At 30.7% G+C, this 15,605-nt stretch overlaps 3 protein-coding genes across 3 annotated transcripts; 1 reads left to right on the top strand and 2 right to left on the bottom strand.

Annotated features, from left to right (window-relative positions):
• Positions 1-632: 632 nt before the first annotated feature.
• On the top strand, positions 633-3,550 carry LOC8265704 (probable inactive serine/threonine-protein kinase bub1). The gene is made up of 5 exons (XM_002528282.4): positions 633-840; positions 939-1,083; positions 1,556-1,713; positions 2,160-2,244; positions 2,334-3,550. The coding sequence occupies exons 1-5, from the start codon at positions 692-694 to the stop codon at positions 3,447-3,449; spliced, it is 1,653 nt and encodes a 550-aa protein (XP_002528328.2). The 5' UTR covers positions 633-691; the 3' UTR covers positions 3,450-3,550.
• Positions 3,551-3,912: 362 nt separating this feature from the next.
• Positions 3,913-4,765, bottom strand: LOC8265705 (non-classical arabinogalactan protein 30). The gene has a single exon (XM_002528283.3). It carries the CDS (start codon positions 4,587-4,589, stop codon positions 4,065-4,067), a length of 525 nt encoding a protein of 174 aa, XP_002528329.2. The 5' UTR covers positions 4,590-4,765; the 3' UTR covers positions 3,913-4,064.
• Positions 4,766-5,488: 723 nt separating this feature from the next.
• LOC8265706 (inactive receptor-like serine/threonine-protein kinase At2g40270) lies at positions 5,489-10,183 on the bottom strand. The gene is made up of 9 exons (XM_048375239.1): positions 9,719-10,183; positions 9,478-9,619; positions 8,880-8,951; positions 8,637-8,780; positions 8,402-8,542; positions 7,687-8,117; positions 6,943-7,133; positions 6,728-6,860; positions 5,489-6,393 (listed from the first exon to the last, which is right to left on the bottom strand). The coding sequence occupies exons 1-9, from the start codon at positions 9,813-9,815 to the stop codon at positions 5,798-5,800; spliced, it is 1,947 nt and encodes a 648-aa protein (XP_048231196.1). The 5' UTR covers positions 9,816-10,183; the 3' UTR covers positions 5,489-5,797.
• Between the last annotated feature and the right edge of the window lie 5,422 nt (positions 10,184-15,605).

Below are 15,605 nucleotides of genomic sequence, written 5' to 3'. Positions count from 1 at the left end.
ATTCTCCTTTTACAAACATTAAGACGTGGTTATAGAAGGAACGAAGGAATGAAAAGAATAAAAAAATTGAACGTGATATTAAAATAATTAAATTTAATAAAAAATACGTGATTTATTACTATCGAGTCTAGTATATTTTTTACAAAATTTATAATTTATTGTTCTGTCAACACGATTAAAGATTTTTAGATTTATTTATATATATATTCTTTTATCATTTGATATTTATTTTTATATTTTATTTCTAAATGTACTTTTTAATGAAATGTTCATATATTTCTTGTGAAAAAATTTTGAATTCAAATTTTTTAGGCAATGCTTAATTTTTATAAATTTATAATATGAACATTATACTAATTTGTATATTTTTGATCTGTTTGTGAAAATATGATTTAATTTTACCATAGTCGCATTTATGTGGAAATTTGGAGAAATTTGAAACAACGATTTAAATGAAAAGCCAAACAGAAAATGATTTAAATGATGCTTTACATATTTGTATAATAAAACTTTTTTTTTTATTAGAAAGCAATGAGCCTAAGCCCGAGCCCGAGCCCGAGCCCAAGACCAAGCCCAATATTAGAGACACAAAGCCACGCCAAGATTGACTCAAGTAAGCGCCTAAAGGCTAAAGCACTCGAAATTCAAAAATAAGAAACAGAGCCTCTGTTTTTTTTGTTTGCCTGTGTGCATGTACTTCAACTTGAAACTCAGAAATCAAATCACTCGTAAACCAGGAAAAATGGCAACAAACTCACTTCAAAACGATCTATTATTCTCTTCACTAGTTTCAGATATCAAATCTTACAATGGCAAAGACCCTCTTCTTCCTTGGCTCCGGTACCAATTCAATAGCTTTTCATTTTAACATTAATGTCTCTTTTATATTTATATGCTCAAGATAAATCTTTTGGTTTATTTTCTTAAAATTTTTGCAGCGGGATTAAAAAGATGAAGGATGTTTTGCCTTCAAATGTGTTAAAAGAAAAGTTACCTCGTTTTCTGCAGAAATGTACACAGACTTTTGAGTCTGATCGTCGTTATAGAAACGATTTGCGTTATCTTCGTGTTTGGTTGCAGCTGGTAATTTTTTTTAATTAATTAATTAACAAATAGCATTTACCCATTTTCTTTTTTCTTTTTTTTCGATTGGAATCGTTTATTTTGTTCATTTTGGTTTGTGTAATTCTATTGATTTTTGAACTTTGGTTGTTTAGTGCGTTTACATAAAGTTCTTAGCTTTTGTTTGGTTGCTGATAAAATGAATAAAGAGAAAAGAAAGTTATAATTAAAAAGCTGCTCAAAATGGAATCATTTATGTTGTCAAGTAGTATTTTTTTTTAATTAGCAATTACTTGTATGTTGCTTAAATTTAACAAACTATTGGGGCGAAAAGGATGCAACCTTTGCCACTTGTCCGCTATTTGTTAGTTTACTTTTTGATTGAACTTGGCCATAGCTGGGCTTCTGGCTGTTTATTCATTACTAAATGTCAATTTATTAATTTATTCTCTTCTTCTTTTCTTTTTTCCCCTTAACTGGGCATTTTGAGCAGATGGATTATGTAGATGAACCGAGAATGTTACTGAGGGCAATGGAAATGAATTCCATAGGAGTAAAGAGATCATTGTTCTACCAGGCGTATGCCCTTTACTATGAGAAGATTAAGAAATTCGAGGAGGCAGAGAAGATGTACCATTTAGGTGTGCAGAAGTAAGTTTCTTTGTTTCTAGGTTGTTAGGTAGAGAACCTCTTTTTTTCTATAGTGAATTTTCATTAAATGTTTCTGTTGCATCCCTCGGCCAATTCTGTCATTATAGGTATAAAACAAAGGTTTATTCATTTGATTGGATCTCTTATCTAGCCTTGCATTTCAAGTATATAAGTAAACAATAACGAAATGTGGTTGTGAGAAGTTTCATTTCAAGTGTACCCTTCTGACTGGTTAACAATTTGGAATGGTGGAAGCTATACTATGGTATTTTGTTTAACCGATATAGGAAGCAGATGCAGAGAATTTCAAGCAGTGAAAAGAATACTATCTGCTATAGCAAATTATATAATTTAGATGTTGAACATCTATGCCTTCTTCCAAAGTGTATCGTGACTTTATTTATTCCTGTCTGTAAAATTGAGTCTCTTGAACCAATGTTGAACAGCCTTGCAGAGCCTATTGATGAATTACAGAACTCATATGAACAGTTCCTTAATCGTGTGGAAAGACACAAGAAGAAGAAAATCCAGGTAGTTCTTTTTCTTGGATTTTGCCAGTTGAACTTGACTTCAATGTCTGTAGGAGTTTATCATCCTAACATTTGAAAGATGTCCTGCAGCGCCAGGAACTTAGGACTGGCAGAATACCTCTTTCAGCCCGCAAGACTGAAGAAAACAATGAGAATGCATGCAACATTGAGGATATGCCTAAAGGGATACTAGTCAGAAGCTCTCAGAAAACGAAGCTGCAGAAGGAATCTACAGGGGTTTTGGCAAATTCATGTAAAGCTGAAATTGTTGGTGATTTGTCCATGAAGGATCAACTGCCTACAGGAATAGAGTCAGGGAAATCCAGGATGTTTCATAGTGATGACACGGTAGTGGTGAAGTTTGTAGATATTGCCATAGTTGGAAAGTCTGAAGCAGAAGATGCTTGTCATCATGGACTGGTGGATCCAACTATAAATATGAAGGAAGCCATGAATGCTATCAATAGCATGTTTCGAGAGCCTATAGAGACTGCTCAAATTATTAGAAGAAGAAGTCAACCTAAAGAAAATAATTTGGACAGTGGGTTCAATGTCTTTATTGACGAAAATCTGAATAATGGAACTGAATCGTCACATCAAAAAGAAGAACCATTTCAGATATTCATTGATGACGAAGAAAATGGCGAGAATGCATACACAAATGATGAGAATGAGCACGTAGAGCAGAGCGAGACTCAAAATCTGGCAGAAGGCTCTCACTCTTCTGAACATCCCAAATTGAATGCTTTTGTGTTCCCATGTCCAAAAGACCCATCATCTGAAAATTCTGATGATATTCATGCAGAGAGGTCACCCCGAGTAAAGCTTAGAGAAGATACAGTTGTTCACAGGTTTGTTGGGTCTACCATCTTAGATGAACCAGCAGTAGAAAATGTTTGCCACCATGGATTAGTAGACCCTACAATCAACTTGAAGGAGGCTATGGATGATATAAATAACATGTTTGGGAAGCCAATAGATTTTGTAAGGAAGAAGAGAGCAAAGAAGCAGGAAAAAGCACCAGTTACGAAGCAAGAATTTGGTGGTTTTGCAATACTTCCAGACGATGATTTTGAGCAACGAAAAGGTCCACCGCCGCCAAAGTCATCTGGTGCAAGAGATACAGACTTGTTTGAGCCCACTGTATTCACCAAACAAGCAATGGATGACATAAATAAGATGTTCGGAATGCCATTGGATTTTTAGGAATAACTTGTAATTTGTGTTGCAGGAGAGTTCATTTCACTGCAGAATGAAGAACTTATAATTTTCTATTTGTTGTGATATTCAAAATGCTATTTTGATCATATCGTATGTGCTTTGAAGATGTTATTGGTTCAGTTTAGCAAATAAACATGGTTACAAATTAGAGTAAACATGAATATAAATCAGAGACTTATATTTTTAATTTATACTAAGCAAATAATATTCTTAATGCCTATTTATGAAAGTTTTGTAGTAGATGGAATATCTCTGATTCTTTTCAAGTATGCGAATTTAAGTTTGTATTAGATGAGACGGTAATATTCTCTTTTAGCTTAATTAATGTCTTGAGTTCAAGACTTTAGTATGTAGTTTTGATAAAACTCTTAAGGTAATGTTTTGCGATCCCAAAAGTTATTATCCGGCACGCTCTAAATTAATATAGATACTAATTTAAAAAAGAAAATTAAAATGCAATACTCTAGTGCAGTAAAAATCTTTCAAGAAACAGAATAAATTAACGACATGGTTGTATGAATGAGGTCAAGACCAACAAAAGAGAGTACAAAAAGGCATCAAAGGAAGATTACAAAAGGGTTACAGATGAGTTTTGGTCTATCAGACGTGAGTTTCAGGAGGGCAATGAGCAGGACGAAAAGCCAAGGGTCCTGCAGCATAGACCACAGCTTCATAGTGACTTCCTCGCAGAATCTTGTTCTCATAACGAAGGGGAGCGCCATTGATTCCATAGTTAACATTGGAGAGGAGGCTGCATTTAGCAATAGGAGACGAAACAAGCTTAACATAGCAAGATTGAAGAGGATGGTCCAAAATGTTGTGCCCCATCTTGAATCCGTCAAGTTGTGAATAGAAGTAGCCATGTTCATCAGTTTGATATGCCTTGTAGAAACTGACTTGTCTCAAGTGGTTTCTGCAAATCACACTAACTTTGGCAGAAGGGATTGGCTCAGCTTCACTCAATGACCATGAACCATAATGATCACAGCTTTGGCAATACACTTTACCTTCCACAACTACATCAACCTTCTTTTCAGATGCTTCATAGGCAGATGTCGGGGGCAAGAAGGTGAGCTGGAGAAGCAAGAGAGTGCAAAGGGAGATTGTTAGCTGGTTGCTTGCCATGTTCTTGGAGCATATTGAAGATTAGAGAGCAAATAATGGTATTTATACAGTTAATAGTTATGATAAATTAAATATGTGATAAGATTTTGGAGTCTTGAACTTTTAGATTTACGTGAGGACTACTAAGTTGCATGTCAACCATTATCATACTTAAAGTTGGTGCGTACGTGAAGACCACCATCTTGTTATTGTTTAAACAAAAACTATGCCCCCATTTCTTCATCATGTATGAGAGAGAGAGAGTATTATGTCTGATATGGGTCTCTTTGGAAAAAAAATGAAGCAGTGAAACCGTGATTCCATATTTTTGTCTAGAATTCCATTTATATACCAAATCAATTGATGATTAACATAAATTCATAGTTCTAAATAATAGAATGTGTTAATTATTTAATATTAAATATAAATATTCATAGATATGTGTTATCTTTTCTATTTATTGTGATATATACATCATCATATTTAAAGTAAGAAATTTGGCATTTGACAATTTGGAAAAAAAATTTCCTTCATCTTAAATATGCGAGTAACAAATTTCTGCTCTAGGGTTAATTCCCATTCTTCCTATATGTTCCCTCCCTTAATTAATTATTATATATGCTGTTTACGGTTGACCATGTTCATCTGATTTTTCTTTTTTTAATTGGCACGATAAGCACATAGATTAGATCATGTGCAATCACACTGCAATTTCCTGGCATATTCTGGAGTTGACCTTCGCAGCAATTTGGTTCTGACAGCTGCTTTACATTGAAATAATGCATCTGAAAGAGTCTAAAACAATACAATTAGCTCAGGGCCAAATCTGAATTAGTCTCTTACGCTAACCCATTATCAAAATCATTCACAACTGAACCAGTCAAATATGTGATGAAAGAGAGAAGATGGACAACATGACGTTCTCCTCAAAGAAAAAAAAAACATGATATTATAGATGTGCTTTTGTGGTGCATTTCACACTCAAATTCCAAACAGGAAAATACAATTATTGAAAAAAAGAAAGAATGGAAAGGATTTACCAGATGTCCTTTCTTTCTCAGTTATATACAAGCAACTCTCCCTTGGCTATGATAGATATACAAGTATATAAACTTACAGGCAACAGCTTTTTTTGTGCCTCTAACGATTGCGAAGATGAGTTCATATTTAACAATCTTGTCTTCAAATTCTAGCTGTCATCATATTACTTGGCAGGTTGGTCCTTACATTTAGCTAACATCCGGTGACAAAATTTCAAGTTCTGCCCACCAAAGAGGAGAGAGTTTTGGGATTGCTGCATCAGGTACTAGTCCTGTTACCTCTCTTAACCTTGCAGTGACTTCTCCCATTGATGGTCTTTGTTTTGGGTCTGGGTGCACACAAGATTTTATCACTTCACTAATTCTCTCCAGCTTCTCCTCTTCGAACGAGTCCAGAGTAGGATCAACCATGTCTTTATGGGGTTGATTCCCTCTCAAATAGTCTGATGCCCAGTCTTCAAGTGAATCATTGTCCACCGAATAAGGTAGTCTACCTGTTATCATCTCGAATAATAGCACACCGTAACTATAAACATTACTTTCGGGATGTGCTGTTGGAGTATCTAAGAACTTGCTTGATCCTTCCATGTCAGTTGCAGTTATCACATTAGAAAAACTGATATCTGAAATTTTTGCTGCATAGTCTTCAGTGAGAGAGACAGCTGAAGAGTTCAGATTGTTGTGAGTTATCGGAGGGTTCAGCTGGTGCATATGCTCCAAACAGTAAGCCATGCCCATTGCAATTCTCAGCCGCATTGCCCAGTCCAGGTGCTCAGATTCTTTAACTGCATAATCAATCATGGTTAGAGATCAGCAATCTACCAGAAAAATGAAGACAAAGAAAATGTATGGAGAATAGAGAGTATATAATATTTTCCTCCTTTCCTACGGCAAAAAGGGATTGCTACTCTATTTTTTGTCTTCTCTTTTCAACTCAAATGGGAGGTTATCAGGTCATTTGTGATTATATTTGGGGATTGATGGCAGATTTAATTTGTTTATTTGCTATTAATTGTTGATTAAATAAACTATATGCATTATTTAAATTGATTAAACACTGAACTAGTGCTGTTTTAACTGAATCAGATATAGCACACCAGAATTTGCTTAAGAACTCACTGTGTAAATGCTCAAACAGTGTCCCATTTGGAGCGTATTCAAAAACCAGCATTCTTGTGAAAGGCTCCTCCTCCTCACAGTATCCAAGAAGGTTGATAAAATTCTTGTGGTTAACTTTTGATAATGTCTCAATCTGAAACATAAATACAGACAGTATTATGTGACAGAATGCAGCATAACCACATATTGTTCAATCATGTCTGTTCATCAACTACCTTATTCCTAAACTGAACTTCTAAATTCTTGGACCAATCCTTGGAAGATGTCACTGCAAAAGAGACCACAGCTATTTCTACTCCGCTGGACAATGTTCCCTTATATACTGTACCAATTGGTGAAGAACCAATTACATTACTAAAATCTTCACAGCCTGCTTCAAGCTCAGATCTCTTAAGCTTTGGTACTCCTGAAAAGCAATTTCAGTCACATAAGTACATAGACAAAAGGTCAGAACATGAACATGGGAATGTGCCAAACTCCCGTGAATGTGGAAAGGAAACTAGCCAGAAGGTATGGACCTGCTAGCTCACTGGCAGCACAAGACATCTATAGCAGTCATCACAGAATCTTTAAAATATTAATTAGACCGACAATTCTAACTATCCTATTCATGCATCCAGATGAAACATTAACCAAATACACAGTAGTTACAAGAGTACTTCCTTTTTCCGTTTCTTTCCAATATTATTCTGGGTCGAGATATGCTTCTCCTAGATTTAAATATACGTTATTAATGTCAGACCTTATTAGAATACTAATTCATGGTCTCAATGGTTGCAATATGTGATTGCCACAGCAAATGCACAAGCACAACCAGTCCAGAAATAGTATTGGGTGTGAGCTTTCAGAAGCAATTGCTCATCTAATAAATGATGTATTATGTTTCTTCAGCTGGCATTATAAAAAAACTACGAAATGAATGCACAAGATTAATTTTTTCCCCTTCAAAAAAGACTTACCATTTATAAATGCTTTCTGAAGCTGTCCACTCAATCCTGTTGCCCAAGGTTTGACAGTAGCCTTGTTAATTTTACAGAAATAGATGCTAGCAATGGCAATGACAAGAAGTAGACTGCCTCCTATGGCTCCGGCAATTATTCCAGCCTTACCTGAAGAGGGATTTTTTCTAGGACTATTTTGAGGCGATGGGGTTGGAGGGAAAAGAGGATTTGAAGTGGAATCATTTGGAGCAAGTGCACTGCTCCCATTAGGAGGTGATGGAAGAGAAATATTTACAGTTGGATTTGAAGGTGAAGGCACAGATGCTGGTTGTACAATTTCAGGAGGAGGTGCTATCAAACGATCTCGTGAATATGGTGATTCCTTGTTTTGAGGACTCGCTTGTTGCAGCAGTTGTCTATTAATTGCATTTTTAGTTTGCACAACATTCCTGTTAAAAATTGCAGAAGGGAAATTCATTATCTAATAAATCATGAACCATCAAAAAGATCATGTTAACAAAACAGGGAACATGGAGGAATACAAGAACAAATTAATGAAATATTAAAAGGTTCAGCAGGGAACAATTCCATTTTCAGCATTATCTGATGGTTACTAAAAGAGGTCAATGAACAAATGCCACATTACTTGTCATGAACTTCCTATAACCAATCAGAGAAAACACCTATGCTGATGTCACGAGAAAATATCTTTAAGCGGACAGCAATAACATACCATGCAACAGATCTTTTATTGCAAGATGATCCTTTTGCTGCACCCGATAGATCGTTTTCATCTACTTGAAATTCAGAAAGCACTTTAAGTTGATGAATTTCAGGTGATAAGCTGACCAGAAGCCTGTTGTTGTCCAGGAGACTGAATCATTGGCAAAACAAAATTGAGTTAATAAACTAATGGAAGCAGAAAATAACCTCAATAACAACAAAAATATTTCAGATAATCAACTCACAGGATACTTAGAGAGAGATTATTGCCAAGATCAGGTGGAAGCGGGCCGTAGAAGTTATTGTATCCGAGATCTAGCACCTCCAACTCCTTCAATTCTCCAATCCCCTCAGGAACCATGCCGGTAAAAGAATTGTTGCGCAAAATTCTGCAGTGAAACTCAAGTGGTGTTACCTTAAAGACTAAAATGTATAATGTTCTACTATGAAAAGTAAAGTGATCTACTAGTGGTTCCATAAGAACTTACATAGATTTTATGCGGACAAGCTTTCTTAGTTCAGGTGATAATGTTCCTCTGAGACAAAGATCTTTCAAGTTTCTGCACATTACGTTCTTCTTTAAAAATCAACCAGAGGACATCTCAGATAGTAATATTATGTGCTAAACTCAAATTTTTAAAATGTAAATTCTCTATTTCTAAAATTAATATATCAAGTGTAACAACTAAAAGAAAATCCTTTTGAAATACCATTAAAACAAGAGAGATCAGATACACAGCTAAAGAAAGAAAGTTCAATGATTCTAATTCCTAGCTAGCAATAAATAACTAAACAGACTGCAAATTAATAAAATGAACAACTAAAACACATTCAAAATTTCTGTTTATAAATTTTTCATGGTTGACTTGATTAGCTTCAAGAATTACAAATTTGACAAACAAGAAAAATGAAAGCTTATGCAAACTGAAGTATAAAAAAAGCTTCTCAAGTGTCAAAATTTCTCACTTCTGTACTTTCCCTTCATTTTCTCAGCAACCAAACAGAAAATAAAATAAAATAAAAGTCAATACTTTTGAGTTAAAGCTAAATATACCAAAAGAGAGAGAGAGAGAGAGAGAGACATACAAAATTACAACTTTTCCATCAGAGCACTCAACTCCAAACCAAGAACAATGATCAATAACTCCACCACCATCATCCTTCCAGTTCGTCAAGGAACCAAATGGGTCACTCTCTATTCTCTCTTTAAACTTCAGCAAAGCTAAACCTGCACATAAAACCAACTAAATTCTCAGTTCTCCCTTGATCCTCCATTTTCCCAAGAAACAAGCATAAGATCAAGAAAGAAAAGAAAAAACAAATTTACCTTCTTCACTGAGAGAGCAACAAACGATCAAGTTATGGTAAAGGAAAAACAGTAATAGAACTCCAAATCTACTGAATTTCCAGTTCTTTTTATCCATGGTGATTGCTTATCTTGATTCAACAGAGAGCAATATTCTTGGGTTCTGATATATGAACACTTCTCTTGATTCCGTAGAAGCTAAATAAGTTAAAAGCAAGAATCTCAAGTTCTTTTTTGATCTATGAAACAGAGAAATGTAAAAAGCTACAAGCTTTTTCAAGATTGGAATTGAAGAAGATAAAAGAACAACTACTATAAGAAAATGGAAATTTTTAAAAATTAAGTATATAATTATAACTATAAAGAAATAAATGAAGAAGAAGAAGAAGAAAGAAGAAGGGATTTTTCAAAAACTGTGTTCGCGTGTCAGAGAGCTGATTTATTGGACCTGATGATAATAAGAATTTTTTTTTTTTTTTTCTGGAAAACGCGTAACCTCAACTTTGTGTACTATAATTTCTTTTAAAAACAAAATGGTTGCGGTGAAAAGTCATTAATTTATGGTACAAATAAATTATATAATAAAAAAGATATATTCCCAAATGGTGCATTTTATAATAAGTTTAGAAAGTTTATATGGTTTGAATAGGAAAAAGAAAAGTGAAAAAAGACCCTTGAATTTTTTTGCAAAAGTTAATTAAACACTCGAATGTTTTATTTCGTCACAATTAGTCCTTTTAAGACAGTGCAATTAAACTACATTTCTAAAAAAGAAGTAATTAATTCACCTCAATCTTTTTAATTCAGTCGCCTCGTCCTCAGTTATCTAATGGTGGCATCATTTTAACTAAATATTTCATCAATTAGCCTTTTTTTCAACTGATAGTGTGAAAATATTTTAAGAAATATAAAATATATAAGTGATGAAGATAACTAACTATAGTCATTTACATAATTATTCCCCTAATTGCATTATAATTCAATTCTTATTTTTTATTAATAAGCTTTTTATATTTTATGTATTTCATTTATTAATTTATTTACTCTACTGGTACTTTATCCATAAAAATAGTCTGCTTTTAATTTATGTAGAAATTTGAAAATATAGATCTTTCTAGTAATCAATTTTTATCAGTATTTTATTAATTTTTTATGAAAAATATAATTTTAAAATGTAAAATATAAAAATCAATTGCACGCAATAATATTTATATTAATTAATAATAGATATATTTGATAATAATTTATTAATTAATAAAAAATAAAATGTGATTTAATATTCAAATATAAAATTTTATTGTTGGTCTAAATTTATAAAATATATATATTATAAATATTTTATGATACTATTAATATTATAAATGGGAGAAACTGAAATTAGCATATTCTCAAAAATAAATAGCTTTTATAACAAAAGTACCAAAGTGGTTAGAACCAGTAAATGCCGACTTCGTTCGATGGCCATTGTTAATTCCCAGTGAATAATAATAAATAAATAAATAAAAATAATAAAGTCATCAAGTGAGCAAGTTCAATAACACTTTGTTTGGATAAACTCTCAGGTGGGAAATTAAATATGAAAAATGACAAAACAAAAATGTTGTTTTCCCCTTGACCTGTATTGGTCAAGGACGTGGGATGAAACATTCTTATTTTCTTAGGGTAAAAATAATTTATTTATTTTTTATTAATTAGTTCTAATTAAATTTGATTTATTTTTTATAAAAATCTTATATATACTATATTTTTATTAAATAGTTAAATTTATATAATTCATTTATTTAAATACGTGTCATTTATTTTCTTTCCGCGGTTAATGTTCTGCCTATATTCCCAAACAAAAGAAAATTGCTTTTCATGTTTCCCAAACAAGAGGCAAAAGGACGCAAAACCAATAGTAAATTGTAAGACTGAGTCATTGTCCTACGTGTAAGGAAAGGGCCCACTCGAGCAGCTTGTTCATTGGATTATAGTTTCGACGGTGGATGCTTTTATATTCAATCAAATTCTTATTTTATTTCTGGAATTTAATTTTGGTTCGTTGGTGCCGTTGGTTATTTCCTTTGGTGTTCCTTTGCAAATTAAATTTAAAAAATAACAAAAAAAAGAAAAAGAATCTATTTTTCCTCTTACAGCTATTCATCCTATTTCATGATGTTTATACCTCATTTTTTATTTTTAATAAATTATTAATTTTAATAATTATTTACCTTTGATGTGCTGTCTGTTACAGGGCATCTGTTTAATATGAATGTGGCAACTGCTTTGCTAAATAATAAACATTTAATTTATAATACCCAAAACTGTAAGATTTGCCTAATATATAGTAACCCTATTCATACATTAAATTAGTATATTATACATGTCTACGTAACTAGATGGATTTAATATTTTTTGAGTTTTGATATTTATTTTTTAATATTTATTCGAGTTATTTTACTGATAGAAAAATTATGTATTATTTTTAATAAATAGAAATTTTAACAATAAAATTTATATAGTAAATAATCAAAGTGTATAAACGAGTAGTTAGAAACGTTTCAGTAGTTTGATGAGCAATCCAATTAGTTGGGAACTATCAATGCATCTTCTTTCTATAAAAATTGGTGTTTTTTATTTTTTTATCTGTAATAGTTTTATCCGACACGCTATAGATTAATTTAATATTAAATTTTTATTTTATAAAAAAAAAAAAAAAAGAAGGACTTCTTTTAGATTTGCTTTAGTTCTACTCTTCTCTTTTTGGCCTCCATAGTTTGCTTATGAAGAATACAAGACTCCCCACCTTATGCCTGCGTATAACACAATACACTTTTTCTTTAAATTGAAGGAAAAGCAAATTTCATTTTCTTATTGTAATTTTCAGAAAAAAATAATAATAATAAAAAAGAATATTTCTATTTGATGTTGGCTCTTCAGTGGTGACGGCCAAATATTAAAAAAGAAATCATAGTATAGAATCTTAGTGTGTATATAATACTAATAATAACAATTATTTGATAATCTAATATATTATGCATTAATTAATAAATGAAAAAATAAATACATCCATGCAATTGCATAGAATACATTAATATATGATTAATTAATAATTTCATGAAAAAAATGAGCCGACCATATTTTTGGCAATGATAACCACATGGTTCTCACATGGGTATTATTATGTTTGCCGTCTTCTAGGGTTTGCATTGATTTGACCTGCGCCACGTACCTTATAAATTAATATGTGTATAATTAATTAAACAAAATTAAAAAAAGTCTATTAGTTTTAAGGTCTTACGTTCGAAGATAAATAAAACTCAATCACATCATAATGACTATTAAACCTAATCACTTTCTTAGAAACATAAATGGAAATAATAAAATCTTGATTTAACTTTAGTTAATCATGATTTTGCACTATTTAACTGTCACTAATTTGAAAATTGGTTAGTGTTCATATATATGCAATAGAATGCTAAATTTGAAAACCAATGCTGCTTATGTTAGCATAGTTGAAACCTAGAAAGTAAGTTAACCAGCAAACTAGTAAACAAAACAAGATGTATCGTCTTATCAAATAGTTAGTTCTTTATTGGTTAAGAAATTTGATATCACTAGCTGTTTTTTATTGAATAATTATATTAAAGCGTTTGTCAAGTATTTAAAAAATAACATATCGTAGCTGATTTTGCATTAGCTCTATTTTAATTTTTTTATTAATTAATAGTTGACTTAATCTTTTATTTATTTGGACACTATTATACTTATTAAAATTTATTTATAATAACTTATTTTAAATTGATATTATATAATTAAGTTTTTATATTTTATAACAAATAATTATTATTTTAAAATTATTGTTAATAGTTAAATAGTTATAATATTTATAATTATGATATTTGGAAATATAAACTTCTATTAGTATAATTTATATTTATATTATATTTTTAAAATAATTTTTATAATAAATATAATTGAGCTAAAAAATTAATTATAATATTTTTAATTATTATAAATTATTTCTATTAATTTATATTATTAAATATAATAATAATAAAGTAAAATATATTTAACGATAAATTATACTTTTAATAGTCATTTAATATGTTAACAGTAACTGCTAATAAAATTTTACCAACGGTTTAATTTATCAACCATAAGCTACTAGCTATTGGCTACTAGTTACCAGTTGTATAGATCAGCCGAACCAAACAGGTCTTAAAGTCTCCATTTATTTTCGAAAAATAATTTATTTTGAAAAAGTATTTTGTGAAGAAAATAGTCTTTTAAAATATAACTTTTTTTTACATATTTAGCTTTAATGCTAAAGATTATTAAGGGAAGGAAGAGTAGTGTGTTATGGAAAGAATAATGAAAAATATTTTTTTATTTTCAAAAAGGGAAGTCACTTTTCTTTAAAAATATAAAAAATTTCTATCAATTAGAAAAATATCTTATTTATTTATTTTTTTTAAAAATCTTAAATATAGAAAACTTAAAAAAAAAAAAAAAATAGAGCCTAAAATAGTGTTCTTTTTTTGTCTTATGTCATATTACACTTGTATTATAGATATTTTTCTCTAGAATATATACATAAAAGAAGAGCAGCTGAATGCTTATAAAGTCAATTACTCTCGTATTAATCAAATTATAGGCAATTAAATAATGGCCTGATGAGTATATTTATTGATGCAAATTGGAAAGTTTTAGATTTTGAGTTTTTTTCATTTACTATCCATACATCCGGTGACACCCTTCCCTTCCAAACTTTTCTTAATAAATTCTTTTCATTAATCTTTTTTATATTTCAAATTCTATCTTATAAATTTTTAATATATATTTAGAGTTAATATAGAGCGGTATGAATAAATGATAGTAAAATATAAATTTAAAAGTCAAAATTTTATTTTTAATTACATTGGCCTGCGAATAATTCATGTTCAATCCTTATAGTTGCCAAGAGTAAATAAACAATTCGTTTTTAGATTTATTAGGGTAGCTCTGATAAGGATGACCAATATTGATTTATTATTTTTTAAATTAACTTTATAGTTTACTGAGTCAACTGAACAATTTCTCAATCTGATAGAGAAATATATATTTGCTTTTACGTGGAAGAAATGCAATGGACTGTATATTCATCTAATTGGTCCCTATCAAAACCGCATACTTGCGCCACCCAACCCATATAAATACACATATGGGTTGATTTTTCCCCCCTGTTAGAGAGTGACCTTATTAATATTTTTATTTTTATCATATCTTAGGGTTTGATATTTTATTTTATAAAAAATATATTATTTTTTGATATGAATATATTTATAATTTAAATACGATTATATATCAAATTTAATTAAATTAAAAAAATTCTTATTATGCTTTTAAATGTATAAAATGAAATTAATAGATGTTGACAATTTAATAGCTTTTGATAAGTAAAAAAGAGTGGGAATTAATTTATGGTTGATTAAAACTAGGGAATGGAGTAAAACTTGGGTCATCCATTCAAGTCAAGAAGCCATTACATCAACTATCATTTAGAGAAGTCTCACCTCTGTTGCAAACCATGACAAATAGAGCTTTGGGTATGCTTAGTTCAGAGTTTCTTCTTCTAAAATGGATGATAATTTAACCAAAGAATTCTCCTTTATATTATAAAGGACCAAAGCAAAACCTCTTAAAATTATAACAAAATGTTCTTACTATAAACTTTGGAATTTAATTATCTTCTTTAATAAAAGTTTGGAACAAGTGTAAAAGAACTACTATGTAGTTTCACTTATCGTTAGTAAAATGAGATCTGTGGTGTTTTTTTTACGATAATGTAATTTATTTCGTTAACAAATTAGTGCAGACATAGTAATACCGTATATTAACTCTAATGTGGTTTCATATTTTTGCAATGTCAATACTTTGTTGTTTTCTT

This window comes from Ricinus communis, chromosome 6, assembly GCF_019578655.1.
Source record: "Ricinus communis isolate WT05 ecotype wild-type chromosome 6, ASM1957865v1, whole genome shotgun sequence".
In the NCBI taxonomy this organism is placed as follows: Eukaryota; Viridiplantae; Streptophyta; class Magnoliopsida; order Malpighiales; family Euphorbiaceae; genus Ricinus; species Ricinus communis.
The sequence above is the reverse complement of the archived record's forward strand: the minus strand, read 5'-3'. Positions and strand labels throughout refer to the sequence as shown.